The following is a 16,624-nucleotide window of genomic DNA, read 5'->3' as shown; positions in this document are numbered from 1 at the left end:
GGCCGGACTGTATACGGGTCTCCTTCTACCTGTCTGTGATTTCCTGGCCCCTCCACCTACCTCTGGTCTCTGAATGACAGGTCACTGCTGAGAACTGGAACAGAGAAAGCATGTCAATACAGACCAGAAGCAGGCGGAGGGGCTGTGGAATCACAGGCCTGTGGGAGGGGCTGGGGAATCACAGAACGGAGGCAGAGGGAGGTGCCAGGGAATCACAGACCGGAGGCAGGCGAAGGGGCTGGGGAATCACAGACCGGGGGGAGGGACCGGGGAATCACAGACCGGAGGCAGGGAGAGGGGCCGGGGAATCACAGGCTGGAGGCAGGGAGAGGGACCGGGGAATCACAGACCGGAGGCAGGTGGAGGGGCCGGGGAATCACAGGCCGGAGGCAGGCAAAGGGGCTGGGGAATCACAGACTGGGGGGAGGGACCGAGGAATCACAGACCAGAGGCAGGCGGAGGGGCCGGGGAATCACAGACTGGGGGGAGGGACCAAGGAATCACAGACCGGAGGCAGGGAGAGGGGCTGGGGAATCACAGGCCGGAGGCAGGCGAAGGGGCCGGGGAATCACAGACCGGAGGCAGGCGGAGGGGCCTGGGGAATCACAGACCGGAGGCAGGCAGAGGGGCTGGGGAATCACAGACTGGAGGCAGGCAGAGGGGCCGGGGAATCACAGACCGGGGGGAGTGACCAGGGAATCACAGATTGAAGGCAGGGAGAGGGGCCGGGGAATCACAGGCCGGAGGCAGGCAGAGGGGCCGGGGAATCACAGGCTGGAGGCAGGCGGAGGGGCCGGGGATTCACAGACTAGGGGGGAGGGACCGGGGAATCACAGACCGGAGGCAGGCAGAGGGGCCTGGGGAATCACAGACCGGAGGCAGGCAGAGGGGCTGGGGAATCACAGACTGGAGGCAGGCAGAGGGGCCGGGGAATCACAGACCGGAGGCAGGCGGAGGGGCCTGGGGAATCACAGACCGGAGGCAGGCAGAGGGGCTGGGGAATCACAGACTGGAGGCAGGCAGAGGGGCCGGGGAATCACAGACCGGAGGCAGGCGGAGGGGCCTGGGGAATCACAGACCGGAGGCAGGCAGAGGGGCTGGGGAATCACAGACTGGAGGCAGGCAGAGGGGCCGGGGAATCACAGACCGGGGGGAGTGACCAGGGAATCACAGATTGAAGGCAGGCGGAGGGGCCTGGGGAATCACAGACCGGAGGCAGGCAGAGGGGCTGGGGAATCACAGACTGGAGGCAGGCAGAGGGGCCGGGGAATCACAGACCGGGGGGAGTGACCAGGGAATCACAGATTGAAGGCAGGGAGAGGGGCCGGGGAATCACAGGCCGGAGGCAGGCAGAGGGGCCGGGGAATCACAGGCTGGAGGCAGGCGGAGGGGCCGGGGATTCACAGACTGGGGGGAGGGACCAGGGAATCACAGACCGGAGGCAGAGAGAGGGGCTGGGGAATCACAGGTCGGAGGCAGGCGGAGGGGCCGGGGAATCACAGACCAGAGGCAGGCGGAGGAGCCGGGGAATCACAGACTGGGGGGAGGGACCGAGGAATCACAGACCAGAGGCAGGCGGAGGGGCCGGGGAATCACAGACTGGGGGGAGGGACCGAGGAATCACAGACCGGAGGCAGCGAGAGGGGCTGGGGAATCACAGGCCGGAGGCAGGCGAAGGGGCCGGGGAATCACAGACCAGAGGCAGGCGGAGGAGCCGGGGAATCACAGACTGGGGGGAGGGACCGAGGAATCACAGACTAGAGGCAGGCGGAGGGGCCGGGGAATCACAGACTGGGGGGAGGGACCGAGGAATCACAGACCGGAGGCAGGGAGAGGGGCTGGGGAATCGCAGGCCGGAGGCAGGTGAAGGGGCCGGGGAATCATAGACCGGAGGCAGGCAGAGGGGCCGGGGAATCACAGACCAGAGGCAGGCGGAGGGGCCAGGGAATTGCAGACCGGAGGCAGGGGGAGGGTCCGAGGAATCACAGATCAGAGGCAGGCGGCGGTGACGGGGAATCGCAGACCGGAGGCAGGCAGAGGGACTGGGGAATCACAGACCGGTGGAAGAACAGTGTACTGTCTGGCTCCTGTGCACCGAAATCTAATTACCAGAACATTTTAAATGCTGATTAATGAAGAACCACAAAGTGGATTTCTTCACCAAAGATATCAAAGTAATCAGGATTACGGCCCTATTTCAAAATTGTGGTGACAGATTATTTTTCAGGAAAAAAAATCTGAACTCAATGTGTATGGGAGAAAGTGTGTGTATGTGTCACAAGCTACTGTACTCAGTTTTTACATTTCTCTTTCGGTCCTTTTTTGGAAACTAGTAGTAATTGAGTACGGGTACTGGCAGTGGCAGCCAAAGTAGTAGTAGCAGCACCCTGTGTCAAGGCCCTGTGTCAGGTGACATTTGGGAGTGGGAGGTTTTTAGAAGAGAACTTTCCCTCAGTGAGACAATGATCAATCGAATCAATGTTGATCATATAGTGGGTAGGACCTGGGAACTAGATACAGGCAAAAGGTCTTCCAAAGGCAGAGCTGCTTTTGCATTCAGCTCTGGAGCAGGTGGAGCTACAACTGCTGAAAGTACAGTAGATTCACTGGGGCCTGAAGCCTCGGGTCTCGGTGGTGGAGTTCTACATGTGGGCATCTTGTGTGTGTCTTTTCCACATTATTGGCTGGCACATCTTTTGTAGTGTGCAGGATGAAACTAAGCCATGGATGTTCCAACTCAATAGACTAGTAACAAGGTTGTCCATCAGTAGATGGAGCAGCATCATCTGCTCGTGATGGAAAAGAAAGCTGGCCAGCAACATGAGTAAGGCTCCAGCTGGCCTATGATCCCTCCTTTTTGCCGTTTCAGTACCCAATCTGCATCTTAAAGTAGCACATTTGGTATGATCATCAGCTTTTCATACTCATAGGATTCCCCCATCTCCGCTACACAACATCAAGTTACCTATGTCTGGTTGTGTGGCTAGGAAACAACCATCTACTCCCAGTTAACCACTTGTGTGCCAAGTCCACTCCTTTGCATGTGGTCCTGTCGCTGCCATAACCCTAAGCGGATTCTACTCCCTTTTGTGAATTGATGTCATGTGGTCATCCTTTCTGGAAGATTCTTAACCGACAGTGTTTATTGCATAAAGGTGTGCTGCTCTGCACTTTCACGTTCTGGAGAACATGGGCTCATATTGAGACTCTGCATTGAACTTGAAAATGCACTGCGCTGTTGATTCATGTAGCAGCAAGTATAGACAGGGATAAGATGTCTTTGACCACAGTGGGTCAATGTTTCGAGCCAGAGTGATAACCACCAGGACGGGTGATGAAGCCGTCACAGTTGGGCACTATGTCTTGGTCCAACACCAGGAGGCACTTAATCACCCCCTCCTCCTCAATGGACATGACCTCATCCCCAACAGCAAAAAGGCACAGCATGGTTTCCACTCCCCGATCTCAGTTTTTTAATTCTTGTAAGCTTCAACATTGCCAAGCTGTTTTATAGCTTGTGAGCATGGGTGACTAAAGCCATAGAGTGGAGAAGTTGATCCTCTGCATCACACAGCAAATCTCATACTGGATGGCTTCCCATCAACTGCAAGTGGGCATTGTCATAAGCGACAGTATGCACAACACTGTGGCTACACTATGTTTGAGCAAAGTAACTCATGCTCCATGCATGTCGCACATCCTAAATTTAATCGTGCAACATTTATTAAAGAAATATACCATCTTTAATAAGGTGGTGACTAGAGCCAGACGTGTGTCAGGGCATTTAAACAGATCTTATGTAGCAAAGCCCAATCTCCAGTCTTTGCAAAAATAGAGTGATGTGCCTGAGCAACCCCTGATTTGCTAGTTTGCCACCAGATTGAATGTAATACTGCATGTTAGAGCATGGTAATGCGGTGTCTGATTATATCATACAGTGGGCAAACTAGAGCTTTAGTTACCTTGAAATTTGCCATTGGTAGTTGATGAGGCACCTATGCCACTTACCGAGTCCCTTCAAGGAGCTACTAAATTTGTCATCAGGGACAACTGTGGCATGAAAGATGTCCTCCCTCTCATATTTATTTTGGAAAAATCACTCATAAGGATACAAGAGATGGAAGAGGAGCAGCAACTTCTACATTTTCATCTCTGCCCTGAGGCTGTCGGGGACTGTTAAGGACAATGTTACATGCAGCAGGCTGAGGAGCAGCAGCAGGTGGCTGTGGATGGGGACATTGTTACCCCACACAAGCAGGGGTTCAGGCTGACATTTATTGTGAAATTGGTGATGACGATGATGTTGGATATGATAACCAACCATCGCACCACGGTGCAGAAAGTGAACCAATGGCGCCCTCCATCATGCAGGAAGGTGTATTATTAGCATAAAAGAATGACTATTGGATAGCTATGATTATAGACCCTCACTTTAAAAGCAGTGGGGGATTTTTTTTCTGCTTTTAATTAGTGGTCAGAATTGTGGAGCTTTTGCAGAACAAATGCCTGCTAAAGGACAGGATACCCCCTCTATGCTCCCCACAGAGCCATTGCTCCCCCACATGGGCCAGCACCGCGGCTACAACAAACAGCCAAGGCAACAGAGATTAGTGTATAGGACATGTTGGAACAGATGTCTAATCTGCTGCAGCACCAACCTGACCCACAACAGAAAAACAGATTCACTGCCTGTGCAGACACCTAGAGCCCTGACTCTGTGGAAACATGGAACCAAGGGCAAGGACAGGCCCAGTTCGCCATGGGCACACAGTCTTGCCCAGCCTCTGGCCTAGTGTCAGAGAGGGTACTCGGTGTGTTAGGTGGTTTGTCACGGGCAAGTAAACTTTTTTCCTGCAAGTATGGAAAACCTTAACTTGTAAAAATGAGTGAGGCATGGATCGGTGCCGATTTTTGTTCACCTACAAGTGATCCCAATGACTAGATCGACTTTGACATAATTTTACCTGTCCATTGTATTCTTTTTTGTTCTGCTACCACTAGTGTCGATTCCCCTACATCACCTGGCATCTCCTGCCTGTCCATCTTTTTATATTTGTATTGTTCTATTGCCGAGGTGGCCAGTAGTGGCCGTACACAGGCAAACATCTCAATGCCTGTCCCATAATTACTCTGTGCTATGTGGTCACTGCCACTGCCGATAGACAGCCACATATCTCTTGCCTGTCCATTGTTTCCTTAGCTATATTGTACTTCTGGGAATTGTACCCTGCACAGGGTAAAGGCCCCGTCTCACTAAGCGATTTACGAACGATCACGACCAGCGATACGACCTGGCCGTGATCGTTGGTAAGTCGCTGTGTGGTCGCTGGGGAGCTGTCACACAGACAGCTCTCTCCAGCGACCAACGATCAGGGGAACGACTTCGGCATCGTTGAAACTGTCTTCAACGATGCCGAAGTCCCCCTGCAGCACCCGGGTAACCAGGGTAAACATCGGGTTACTAAGCGCAGGGCCGCGCTTAGTAACCCGATGTTTACCCTGGTTACCAAAAAAAACAAACAGTACATACTCGCCTTTCGGTGTCCGTCAGGTCCCTTGCCGTCTGCTTCCTGCTCTGACTGAGATCCGGCCGTACAGTGAGAGCAGAGCGCAGCAGTGACGTCACCGCTGTGATCTGCTCTCACTTTCCAGCCGGATCTCAGTCAGAGCAGGAAGCAGACGGCAAGGGACCTGACGGACACCGAAAGGCGAGTATGTACTGTTTGTTTTTTTTGGTAACCAGGGTAAACATCGGGTTACTAAGCGCGGCCCTGCGCTTAGTAACCCGATGTTTACCCTGGTTACCAGTGAAGACATCGCTGGATCGGTGTCACACACACCGATTCAGCGATGTCAGCGGGGCCTCAACGACCAAAAAAAGGTCCAGGCCATTCCGACACGACCAGCGATCTCGCAGCAGGGGCCTGATCGCTGGTACGTGTCACACATAGCGAGATCGCTATGGAGGTCGCTGTTGCGTCACAAAACTTGTGACTCAGCAGCGATCTCGCTAGCGATCTCGCTATGTGAGACGGGGCCTTAAGAAAACCTGAAATCGCTCCCGAAAAAAGACATAATTTTTGCATGGCTTGTTCAAAATCCCCTGCTGTTTCACTTGCCAAATAGCAAACCTATTCATGGCTTGTTAAAAAGCCATTGCTTCTTCACTTTCCAAATAGCATACTAATTGCTGCTTGTAAAAAAGGAATACTATTTGGAAGGTTTATTAAAAATGTTTTTTTTCCATTTTTTGAGCAACAATCATGTTGCTACTCCTCAAAAAGGGATATTTTATGGATCACCACTTGTCCAAAAGACTTCCGTGTAGACCACCTGTATATAAACACAGACATGGCAGGGATCTGCCTCAAAAGGGATAATTTTTGGATCACCATTTGTCCAAAAGACTCCCGTGTAGACCCCCTCCATATAAACACAGACATGGCAGGGATCTGCCTCAAAAGGGATAATTTTTGGATCACCATTTGTCCAAAAGACTTCCGTGTAGACCGCCTCCATATAAACACAGACATGGCAGGGATCTGCCTCAAAAGGGATAATTTTTGGATCATCGCTTGTCTAAAAGACTCCCGTGTAGACCCCCTCCATATAAACACAGACATGGCAGGGATCTGCCTCAAAAGGGATAATTTTTGGATCATCGCTTGTCTAAAAGACTCCCGTGTAGACCCCCTCCATATAAACACAGACATGGCAGGGATCTGCCTCAAAAGGGATAATTTTTCAGCACACTTGCCACTGAAATCTCTAGGCTTTACACTTCATGCCCTGTAGGGATCAATTAAATCATAATGACAATGCAAGGTTTATAATAAAGGGTTAGGCCTTTATTTTAAAGCTGGAGGCAGGTGACACGGGACCCTTTGTAATAGGGACACTACTGCTCCCGTCTTATCGTTTGATTTGGAGCAGATATCTGCCTGGTGTATAGTACTTACAGTACAGCAGTTTCCCCGTACAGTGTTCCCCTGTTTTTGGTTGAAGTAAATTCTGATGTGATAATGTCACATTAAACAAGCAATCTGATATCATGGTTGGCAAGCAAGAGGAACTGCATTTTGCTTCTTAAAGGGAAGCTATCATAACAAAATAACCCATTGTTTAAATCAGGTTTTTGTGTTTCATACTTTTTAAGGTTGAACGTAGATAAAAGTCCTTGAGTTTAACATATATAACCTAACATGTTTTAAGGGCTCTCTACCCCTACATCTTGCTGCTCTCAGATATAAATAACAAGAGCCTGCTGGCAGATACCCTGTTAAATGTATTTTTTAAACGTTTTTGTCATTGTTTTTTCCTATAACCTTAATACTAACAATTGTTTTTTTTTATATATATATTTTGTTGTAGCTGCAGGAGTATCGTTTTTACAGTGCAGGCCTTCTCTCTACCCACGATCAATTTCATGATCGTCATCTTAATGGACCAAAAAAGAGAAAAATTAAAAATGAAAAGAAATTGAGAGGTAACTTTTTTTTTTTTTTTTTCTGGAGCGACTTTTATATGTGATATTTTATATGTGACTTTTATATGTGTGTGAAATTTTGCTATATATATATATATATATATATATATATATATATATATATATATATATCTTATTTTTTTTTAATGTGCTCAAAATTAGCAAAAAAGCTCAATCCTCAATCATAAGAGGTTAGAGACATGACCAGAGTGAATAATAATTGCCTGTTCTGACTCTTGTTTTCATGCCGTCCTCACCAGCTCTGTGTTGTGTGATGCCTAACTTGAAAAAAAATAATTCAGTTCCCAGACCCAGTGTAAAAAACAGTCCATTCAATGAACCTTGTTACTGACAATATTTTTTCATTTTTCATAACAGCCCCTGTATGTATTCAGCTAAAGCCTACCGAGATAAAACAGGAGCACTCTACCGAGACATGCGTTCCTGTGTATTGGGAGTCAGGAGAGATGGCTGTCGGCCAATTGACCATTCCTCCAACAGCTACCTAGTGTTTATAGTGATCTGCAGAGTTCCTTAATGGGATGGGGTCTCGGGCTTGTTTAAAGGGGTATTCCCATCTCCAAGGTCCTATCCCAATATGTATTAGGTGTAAAGATAATAGCAAATACTTTGAATTAGAAATGTAGTATAGTTCTTCTGATAAGCTTTATCGCTTACCCCATGTGCAGGGCATTGCAGTAGCTTAGGTATCCATTGTTTCGACCACTCATATAGTGACAGTTATTTAGTTAGACAGCCCTTCGTGGTCGTAACCATGGATACCTAAGCTACTGCAATGCCCTGCACATGGGGTAAGTGCCATAGCTAATCAGAAGAACTGTACTACATTTCTAATTGGAGGTATTTGCTAATATTATTATTATTACACCTACTGCATATTGGGATAGGTTCTTGGAGATGTGAATACCCCTTTAAGGTTCCATCCTGACCTATAAGAGTTTGGGAACGTCCGCACCTTCCTGACTATCCGTATTGTAGAATGCATAGAATAATCTGTATTGTATCCATTTCCATTAGTATTCATACTCTCGGTCCCAACACCGTCTGTTACCAGAAGGCCCTTTGATTTATAATTCTGCTTGTCCAGAGACAAATGGAACAATTGTTAAATAATATTTGTTTCCGCAGCCAAGTTAAAAAAAGTGAAGAAGAAAAGGCGCCATGAAGAGGATTTGTCCGACGAAGAGTTACCACACCGTCATCACCATGCTAAAATATTTGCGAAATTTTCCCAAGACGCTCCAATTCCATTTGTGAAAAAGAAGCATATGTCGGTTGAGCAGCTGAATGCCCGTCGCAGGAAAGTGTGGCTGACAATAGTGAAGAAAGAACTGCCGAAGGTAATAAGACATACTGGTATAATATGAAATGCCATTCAGGGGGAAAGTTCAGGTTTTTATTACCCCATCTGAGAGAGACATGATGTAAGGACTGAGAGCCTGATTCGAGTGATGTGTCACTTGCTGGGCTGCTTGCTGTCTTTTGGTACTATCAGTGTTTTTTCTGCTGCAGATCTAGCAGTTCTCTGAATTCAGAGCCCTCTATGACCCCACCCACACCACTGATTGCCAGCTTTCTGTGTGCGCTGTGCATAGGCAGAAAGCTGCTAATTGGTTGTAGGGGCAGGATTCCACAGAGCAGGTTGACTGGGTGGCACGAAGCATTCGGTCCTCTAATGATAATCTCCTGCTGAAAAGAACCACTGATTTTATCGAAACAAAATACAGCTTAGTAAGTGACACATCGCTGGAATCAGGCTTTCAGCCCCCACATCATGCTGCGCTCAGATTATGTAGCACATACCGACTGATAGATTCCCTTTAAAGTGAACCTTAAAAATAAAGTTGAATACTTACTACAAATCCCTGAGCTCCCCTGATTCTGCCACTCTTTTCTGTTTTGTTCTGTGTCGCTCCATTGCAGAGATATTCACTTTTGTTTCTTCTAGAGCTCAGTATGTGAAATCTCTGTTATGCGGTCCAACTAGAGATTTCTTCAGTCTGATCTGGGCATGTGACTTGACTTGTCCTTCTCAAATGCTGCCGAGCTGTGATTGGCCACATTGGGATGGGAGGCTGGAGCAACACAGAGAAAAATGGAAAAACGCAGCAGAATCAGGGAAGCCCAGGAATTTTTAGAAAGTATTTAACTTGAATTTCTTAAGCAAGCGACAGGTCCTCTTGAAAGCATCTAAGTTCCTAAGTTGTCAAGTAATTCCAAATTAAGTTCCAGTGTTTTCTTATTAGTTTTTTATGATATTCTATTAAGCAAACCTTCCAGTGTTGGTGTGATACCTATCCTGGGCCTGTAAGCAGATTTACCATTGTGACTATTGGAAAGCTGTGTGACAGCCACTGTATGCAGTGCAATGGCCGCTATTCCTTGTTATCACTTTTGGCAACAAAAGAAAATAAACAGATCCGTAGAATTAACGGGGTGAAAACAAATCCATCATTTGTCCATTTCCCATTCAGATTGCTACATCTGGTTTTGGACAATGGCAGGATTGCATGACTTTTCCAAATCTTTTTTTGTTTAAAGCATCATAACAATTGTTCATATATTTCAGGCCTACAAGCAAAAAGCTTCAGCCCGCAACTTACTGTTAACAAACAGCAAAAAGGTAACTTATTTTCCACAATCTTTTGTAAGGGTATATATCCCTTGCACCACTTCGTGACCGTGCAAGCTTGGTACAATCCTCCATTAGGTTGCAAAAACTGCAAATAATCCGAGAATCCCAGGCACCGGGTAGTCTCCTTCAAAAAAGTTTTATTGACACCACCAGTGTGCAAACACAAAAAATCACTGACATGCTATGTTTCAACCATGCTGGGCCCTTATCAAGCCAAACAGGTGTACGTAAGTACACCTCTTCTTTGGCTGGAGAAAGACCCTGCGTGGCCCAAACGTCGCATGTCAGTGTTTTTTTTTTATATATGTACACCTTTTTTGGCTTGATCAAGGACCTCTGTGGCCGAAAGTCACATATTTTTTTTTTTCATATGTACACTTTTTTTTTTAACTTGATAAAGGCCTTGCATGGCTGAAACGTCATATATCAGTGGTTTTTACATATGTACACCTATTGTTTGGCTTGATAAAGGCCCTGCGTGGCTGAAACGTTACACGTCAATGGCTTTTACATATGTACACCTACTGTTTGGCTTGATAAAGGCCCTGCACCGCCGAAATGTCCCTGTACACTGGTGTCAATAAAATATTTCTGAAAGAGACTATCCGGTGCCTTGGATTCTTGGATTGTTTGTTATTTTCCACAATCGTTGGAAACTAATGTCCAATACTTGAACCGTACATAGCGTTAATTTATTGGAGAGTTTTTAAAGGGGTTGTTCACATTTTGTTTGTACTTTTATATTATCAAATTAGCTTGCTCATCAATGCATGCGGGAGGTGCGCAGAGCTGCTATCCAAGCCCAGAAAAACTGCAAGGAAACTCTCCCGCGAGCACGCAAGCTAACCAAGGAAATGTCATTATACTGGAAGAAATATGATAAAGTAGAGAAAGAGCATCGGAAACGGGCTGAGAAGGAGGCATTGGAACAGCGGAAATTGGATGAAGAAATGAGAGAGGTAAACTACCCAGACACTATGTGTGGAGTAAAAAAAAAAATGCGAAAATGGTTGGATTTTTTCTAAAATGTTATTCAAGAGGCAAGGGGAGTTTTATCATGGTCTTTAAAAGGTTTTGTATGTAAAATGTGACGTACGTGCTGATGCTGCCCCTGGATATGTGGCTTAGCATTACTAAGTGTTTAACCCAATGTTTTCTATTACAGGCAAAGAGACAGCAGCGAAAGTTAAACTTTTTAATTACACAAACCGAGCTTTATGCCCACTTTGTAAGTCGCAAGCGTGAATCTGGACCAGACAGCGTGCAAGAGGAGATTTTGCGCAAGCTCGAAGACTGTTCCACTCCGCAGCAAAGTGGAGGCGGTTCGCTGAACATGCCCCAAGATGATTACGGTAAGACGTGCCTTGTAATTTGTCTCCAGTTATTCCAGTACATTATATGGTAAAAAGAGTGAAGTCATTCGTCTTGTGAGAAACAAGCCCTCATTGGCTCTGTCGACGGTAAAGTTATGGATCCTGGAAGAAAAAAAGCGAAGACGGTTGTGTCTCAAAGGGGTTAATCTTTTTGACTATTTCTAAGCTTAATCATTATTTTATTTCTCCTTGCTTCATTTCAGACAGTGATTATTTCAAGTCCCAGGCTCTGAAAAATGCTGAGGAGGCTTTTAGGATACACCAGGCACAGGTAAGACTCCTCCTGGGAAGCAGCGTCATGGTTTTTCTTTTGTCAATTGTATGAAGCAAAAAAGTGACTTCTATTGTAGGGAATGTAATTCATCCAATTCCACACTTACAGCTCTAAAAACGGTTCTGCCCATGTAGTATATATGTAAGGATACAATCAATTCCTATCGTGTGTTGTAAAGTAGAAGAATTCATAATATGTATTGCTGCCCCCGGACAACTGATCGTCGGGGGAGATGTCGATTGGACAGGTGCAATTTTGGACTGCTGATCAATTGGAGATAAGAGTTGTCTATAGGTGATTTTCTTATAGAGAACTCAGTAGAGCGAAAGCTCTTCTGTATGGGAGAGTCGGCTGGCGTCAAACAAATCAACTCAAGCTTTGTTCGTCCCAGAGCCATCTAATGTATATGGCCGACTTTATTCTACTCTGTTTTCTAAATGAATGGCCATGCTGAATGTCAAAGCTGCATGAGATTACTGTTAAATAGGACATCTCATAACCTTTTTCATGCCGAACTGGACATACGATGTAATTATGGCTGCATAGTGGAAAAAAACATTGTTTTTTCAATTTTGCCTCTATGTTGCAAAGATATTAGTAATCAAAGTATTTGGCACCCAACGAGTTAACTTTTGTTACAACTAAGTGGGTGTTATCAGAGTTTTCATTGGGGGCGTGTACTTCTTCTCCCTGTATGATGCTGATAAGCCAGCAGCAACACACTTGAGAAATAGAACCCCCCCCCTAAAATAGGTTACAGTAGGTTTCTACATGTTCAACATGAAAAATTTGGCCCACGATCCTCTTTAAATCTGAAGTTAGCCTTGCTATTGCAATAAGGGGAAAAGTTATTTTTTCGACACTTATCCTATTCTAGAGTACGCTGGAGTAAAACATGACAAATATATTAGGAGACAAAGGCCTCTTTAGTAAATTGGTCACATCTTTGCATGTCTGTGTTCCAGAAAAATCAATTTGTGCTTGCTATGAACAGTTGTAGCAATGCTCCCTAATTTATTTGTTATCTGGTTGTGGAGTATTTTATAATAAATCTGCTAGGGGTCAGGTTGGTCTGGATCCTCCCAATGAAACTCCTCAAACTATTTGGAAAGGTTCGTAAACCTGAAAACAAATTGAACATTTTTCAACAAAACAAAATTTGCGCAACCCTTTTTCACACATTTCTGGCACAAGCAACTTAATAAATCTCCCTCTAGTAGTCTGGATGGAACATTGATAACGAAAGCTGCAAAATGTCAGCTGACAAATATCCGCCATGTCTGGAATAAGGCTAGGGCGATACGGTGAGTTGTGCCGCTCAACACTGAGATTGTGCAGTATGACATCACGTCTAATGATCTCCTATGCTGCCTCATTGCAACCTTCTGTGACACACCGTCCAAAATTTCAAAAGGTGTTAATTTTCCCTCATTGCTCACAAGTCACAGCGACTCACGTGTCACAGACATAAATGCAAGTTGCATGCCATTGATTACTCTTTGATCTGGCTATTTTTGTACTGCAAAAATCACAGCACTAAAATATACTGCAACAGCAAGTCATTGGCATTGCCCGAATGTCTTTGATCATTTGACAGTTGCTGTTGCGTGACACATGTTGCTGTCTGGCCCTGTCTCGGCTCCTGCTCTGGCCCTGTCTCGGCTCCTGCTCTGGCCCTGTCTCGGCTCCTGCTCTGGCCCTGTCTCGGCTCCTGCTCTGGCCCTGTCTCGGCTCCTGCTCTGGCCCTGTCTCGGCTCCTGCTCTGGCCCCGTCTCGGCTCCTGCTCTGGCCCCGTCTCGGCTCCTGCTCTGGCCCTGTCTCGGCTCCTGCTCTGGCCCTGTCTCGGCTCCTGCTCTGGCCCTGTCTCGGCTCCTGCTCTGGCCCTGTCTCGGCTCCTGCTCTGGCCCTGTCTCGGCTCCTGCTCTGGCCCTGTCTCGGCTCCTGCTCTGGCCCTGTCTCGGCTCCTGCTCTGGCCCTGTCTCGGCTCCTGCTCTATCTCTGTCTCGGCTCCTGCTCTATCTCTGTCTCGGCTCCTGCTCTGGCCCTGTCTCGGCTCCTGCTCTGGCCCCGTCTCGGCTCCTGCTCTGGCCCCGTCTCGGCTCCTGCTCTGGCCCCGTCTCGGCTCCTGCTCTGGCCCCGTCTCGGCTCCTGCTCTGGCCCCGTCTCGGCTCCTGCTCTGGCCCCGTCTCGGCTCCTGCTCTGGCCCCGTCTCGGCTCCTGCTCTGGCCCCGTCTCGGCTCCTGCTCTGGCCCCGTCTCGGCTCCTGCTCTGGCCCCGTCTCGGCTCCTGCTCTGGCCCCGTCTCGGCTCCTGCTCTGGCCCCGTCTCGGCTCCTGCTCTGGCCCCGTCTCGGCTCCTGCTCTGGCCCCGTCTCGGCTCCTGCTCTGGCCCCGTCTCGGCTCCTGCTCTGGCCCCGTCTCGGCTCCTGCTCTGGCCCCGTCTCGGCTCCTGCTCTGGCCCCGTCTCGGCTCCTGCTCTGGCCCCGTCTCGGCTCCTGCTCTGGCCCCGTCTCGGCTCCTGCTCTGGCCCCGTCTCGGCTCCTGCTCTGGCCCCGTCTCGGCTCCTGCTCTGGCCCCGTCTCGGCTCCTGCTCTGGCCCCGTCTCGGCTCCTGCTCTGGCCCCGTCTCGGCTCCTGCTCTGGCCCCGTCTCGGCTCCTGCTCTGGCCCCGTCTCGGCTCCTGCTCTGGCCCCGTCTCGGCTCCTGCTCTGGCCCCGTCTCGGCTCCTGCTCTGGCCCCGTCTCGGCTCCTGCTCTGGCCCCGTCTTGGCTCCTGCTCTGGCCCCGTCTCGGCTCCTGCTCTGGCCCCGTCTCGGCTCCTGCTCTGGCCCCGTCTCGGCTCCTGCTCTGGCCCCGTCTCGGCTCCTGCTCTGGCCCTGTCTCGGCTCCTGCTCTGGCCCTGTCTCGGCTCCTGCTCTGGCCCTGTCTCGGCTCCTGCTCTGGCCCCGTCTCGGCTCCTGCTCTGGCCCCGTCTCGGCTCCTGCTCTGGCCCCGTCTCGGCTCCTGCTCTGGCCCCGTCTTGGCTCCTGCTCTGGCCCCGTCTCGGCTCCTGCTCTGGCCCCGTCTCGGCTCCTGCTCTGGCCCCGTCTCGGCTCCTGCTCTGGCCCTGTCTCGGCTCCTGCTCTGGCCCTGTCTCGGCTCCTGCTCTGGCCCTGTCTCGGCTCCTGCTCTGGCCCTGTCTCGGCTCCTGCTCTGGCCCTGTCTCGGCTCCTGCTCTGGCCCCGTCTCGGCTCCTGCTCTGGCCCCGTCTCGGCTCCTGCTCTGGCCCCGTCTCGGCTCCTGCTCTGGCCCCGTCTCGGCTCCTGCTCTGGCCCCGTCTCGGCTCCTGCTCTGGCCCCGTCTCGGCTCCTGCTCTGGCCCCGTCTCGGCTCCTGCTCTGGCCCCGTCTCGGCTCCTGCTCTGGCCCTGCCCCGACTCTCTCCCCGCCCGACTCTCTCCCCGCCCCGTCTCCTGGCCTGCTCCAGCTCTCAATTTGGTCCCTCAGATCTCATCTAAGTTATGTGGGCCTGTTGTGTAGGTTGACACCATTAAGTCTATGGGTTTGCTGGTTACAACTGATTCTTTTCACACCATTACCACATAAGCCACATGTGACGAGACCAGTAAAGCTCGGTGCTCAGCTCTTTTGAATTTAGCACTCTCATTTTTTTTCTGATTCTGCAGGTTCACTCTGTGCAGTACATGTCATGTGTTTTTCTTTTGTCAGCAATATTGCAGCATTTTATTTCTAGTCATTTCTGTTTTTTTTTGTAGAAAAGGTCCTTTGATGAAGATGCCAGAGAAAGCAGATTAGCTGCTTTTAGGGTGGCCAACAAATCCGAAACAGGCTTTGGAGAAAGTTACAGCCTGGCTAACCCCTCTATAAGGGCAGGAGAGGATATCCCGCAGCCCACCATATTCAATGGAAAACTTAAAGGGTACCAGCTCAAAGGCATGAATTGGCTGGCCAGCCTTTATGAACAGGTAACGCAGTGAAAATATCTAAAAAAAAAAAAAAAAATAATGTCTCATCATGGACCAATTCTGTATAGATTTCCTACATAAATATTTAGTTGATCCAATGTTTCCTGGCCATGGGACTTCATTGATGCTCCTTTCGTGAAGAATAGCTTTATATCCTACCTACAGTTTTTTTTTCTCCCTCATGGTCTAAACTTCTGGCATGATAGCACCCCCCTGTATGCTGGTCAGTAAAGTTGTTGTACACAAGTCTAAATATTTGGATCCATGCACAATACTTTCCTGGCATGGTAGATTTGCCACTGCTGATGTCTTGACCAGCATAATGATGTGGTGCTTTATGCTAGAAGGTGAACTACACCAGAGAACAAAAGCAGTGACCTTTACCATGCTTTGCCTTGTGGGAGGGTACATTATTATCATGAAAAATGACAGTCAAAGGGAATCTGTCAGCAGTTTTTGGTAATAGATTGTTAGCGTAGCATAATGTAGGGGCAGAGACCCTGATTCCAGCAAAGTGTCACCTACTGGGCTGCTTGCTGCAGTGCGTTAGATGCAGCAGCGCTATGATTGCTAAGCTCTGTATAACCCCGCCCACACCACTGATTGGCTTGCTGACAATGTACATATATGTAATACATAAATGTGTATATAGTTTACTCATGCACAGTATTACTTTCTTGATATATGCACTTTATATTAAATTTTTTCGCAATATTATGCGATTTACTTAGTGCACTTTAGAGGTAATTTACTATCTGGGCAAAATTGATTTTTTTATCACTGTATTTACTTTTTGAGTATTTATTTTTCATATTAATTCTATTATATGCACTATATGCACTTTATATTTTATTTTTCCATATGGAATATATTATG

At 48.4% G+C, this 16,624-nt stretch overlaps 1 protein-coding gene across 1 annotated transcript in view; it reads left to right on the top strand.

Moving 5' to 3' along the window:
• The window catches only part of INO80 (INO80 complex ATPase subunit), a 155,142-nt gene that overhangs the window by 42,239 nt on the left and 96,279 nt on the right, over window positions 1-16,624 (top strand). Inside the window, exons 6-12 of the mRNA XM_077260847.1 lie at window positions 7,372-7,486; window positions 8,636-8,847; window positions 10,077-10,130; window positions 10,898-11,101; window positions 11,308-11,494; window positions 11,719-11,786; window positions 15,539-15,748. Coding sequence (XP_077116962.1) covers window positions 7,372-7,486; window positions 8,636-8,847; window positions 10,077-10,130; window positions 10,898-11,101; window positions 11,308-11,494; window positions 11,719-11,786; window positions 15,539-15,748 — 1,050 coding nt within the window. The remainder of the gene's footprint in view (window positions 1-7,371; window positions 7,487-8,635; window positions 8,848-10,076; window positions 10,131-10,897; window positions 11,102-11,307; window positions 11,495-11,718; window positions 11,787-15,538; window positions 15,749-16,624) is intronic.

The sequence above is a fragment of the Ranitomeya variabilis genome, chromosome 1, assembly GCF_051348905.1.
Source record: "Ranitomeya variabilis isolate aRanVar5 chromosome 1, aRanVar5.hap1, whole genome shotgun sequence".
NCBI classification, from domain to species: domain Eukaryota; kingdom Metazoa; phylum Chordata; class Amphibia; order Anura; family Dendrobatidae; genus Ranitomeya; species Ranitomeya variabilis.
Note: the sequence above shows the minus strand (reverse complement) of the source record. Positions and strands in the feature narration are given on the sequence as shown.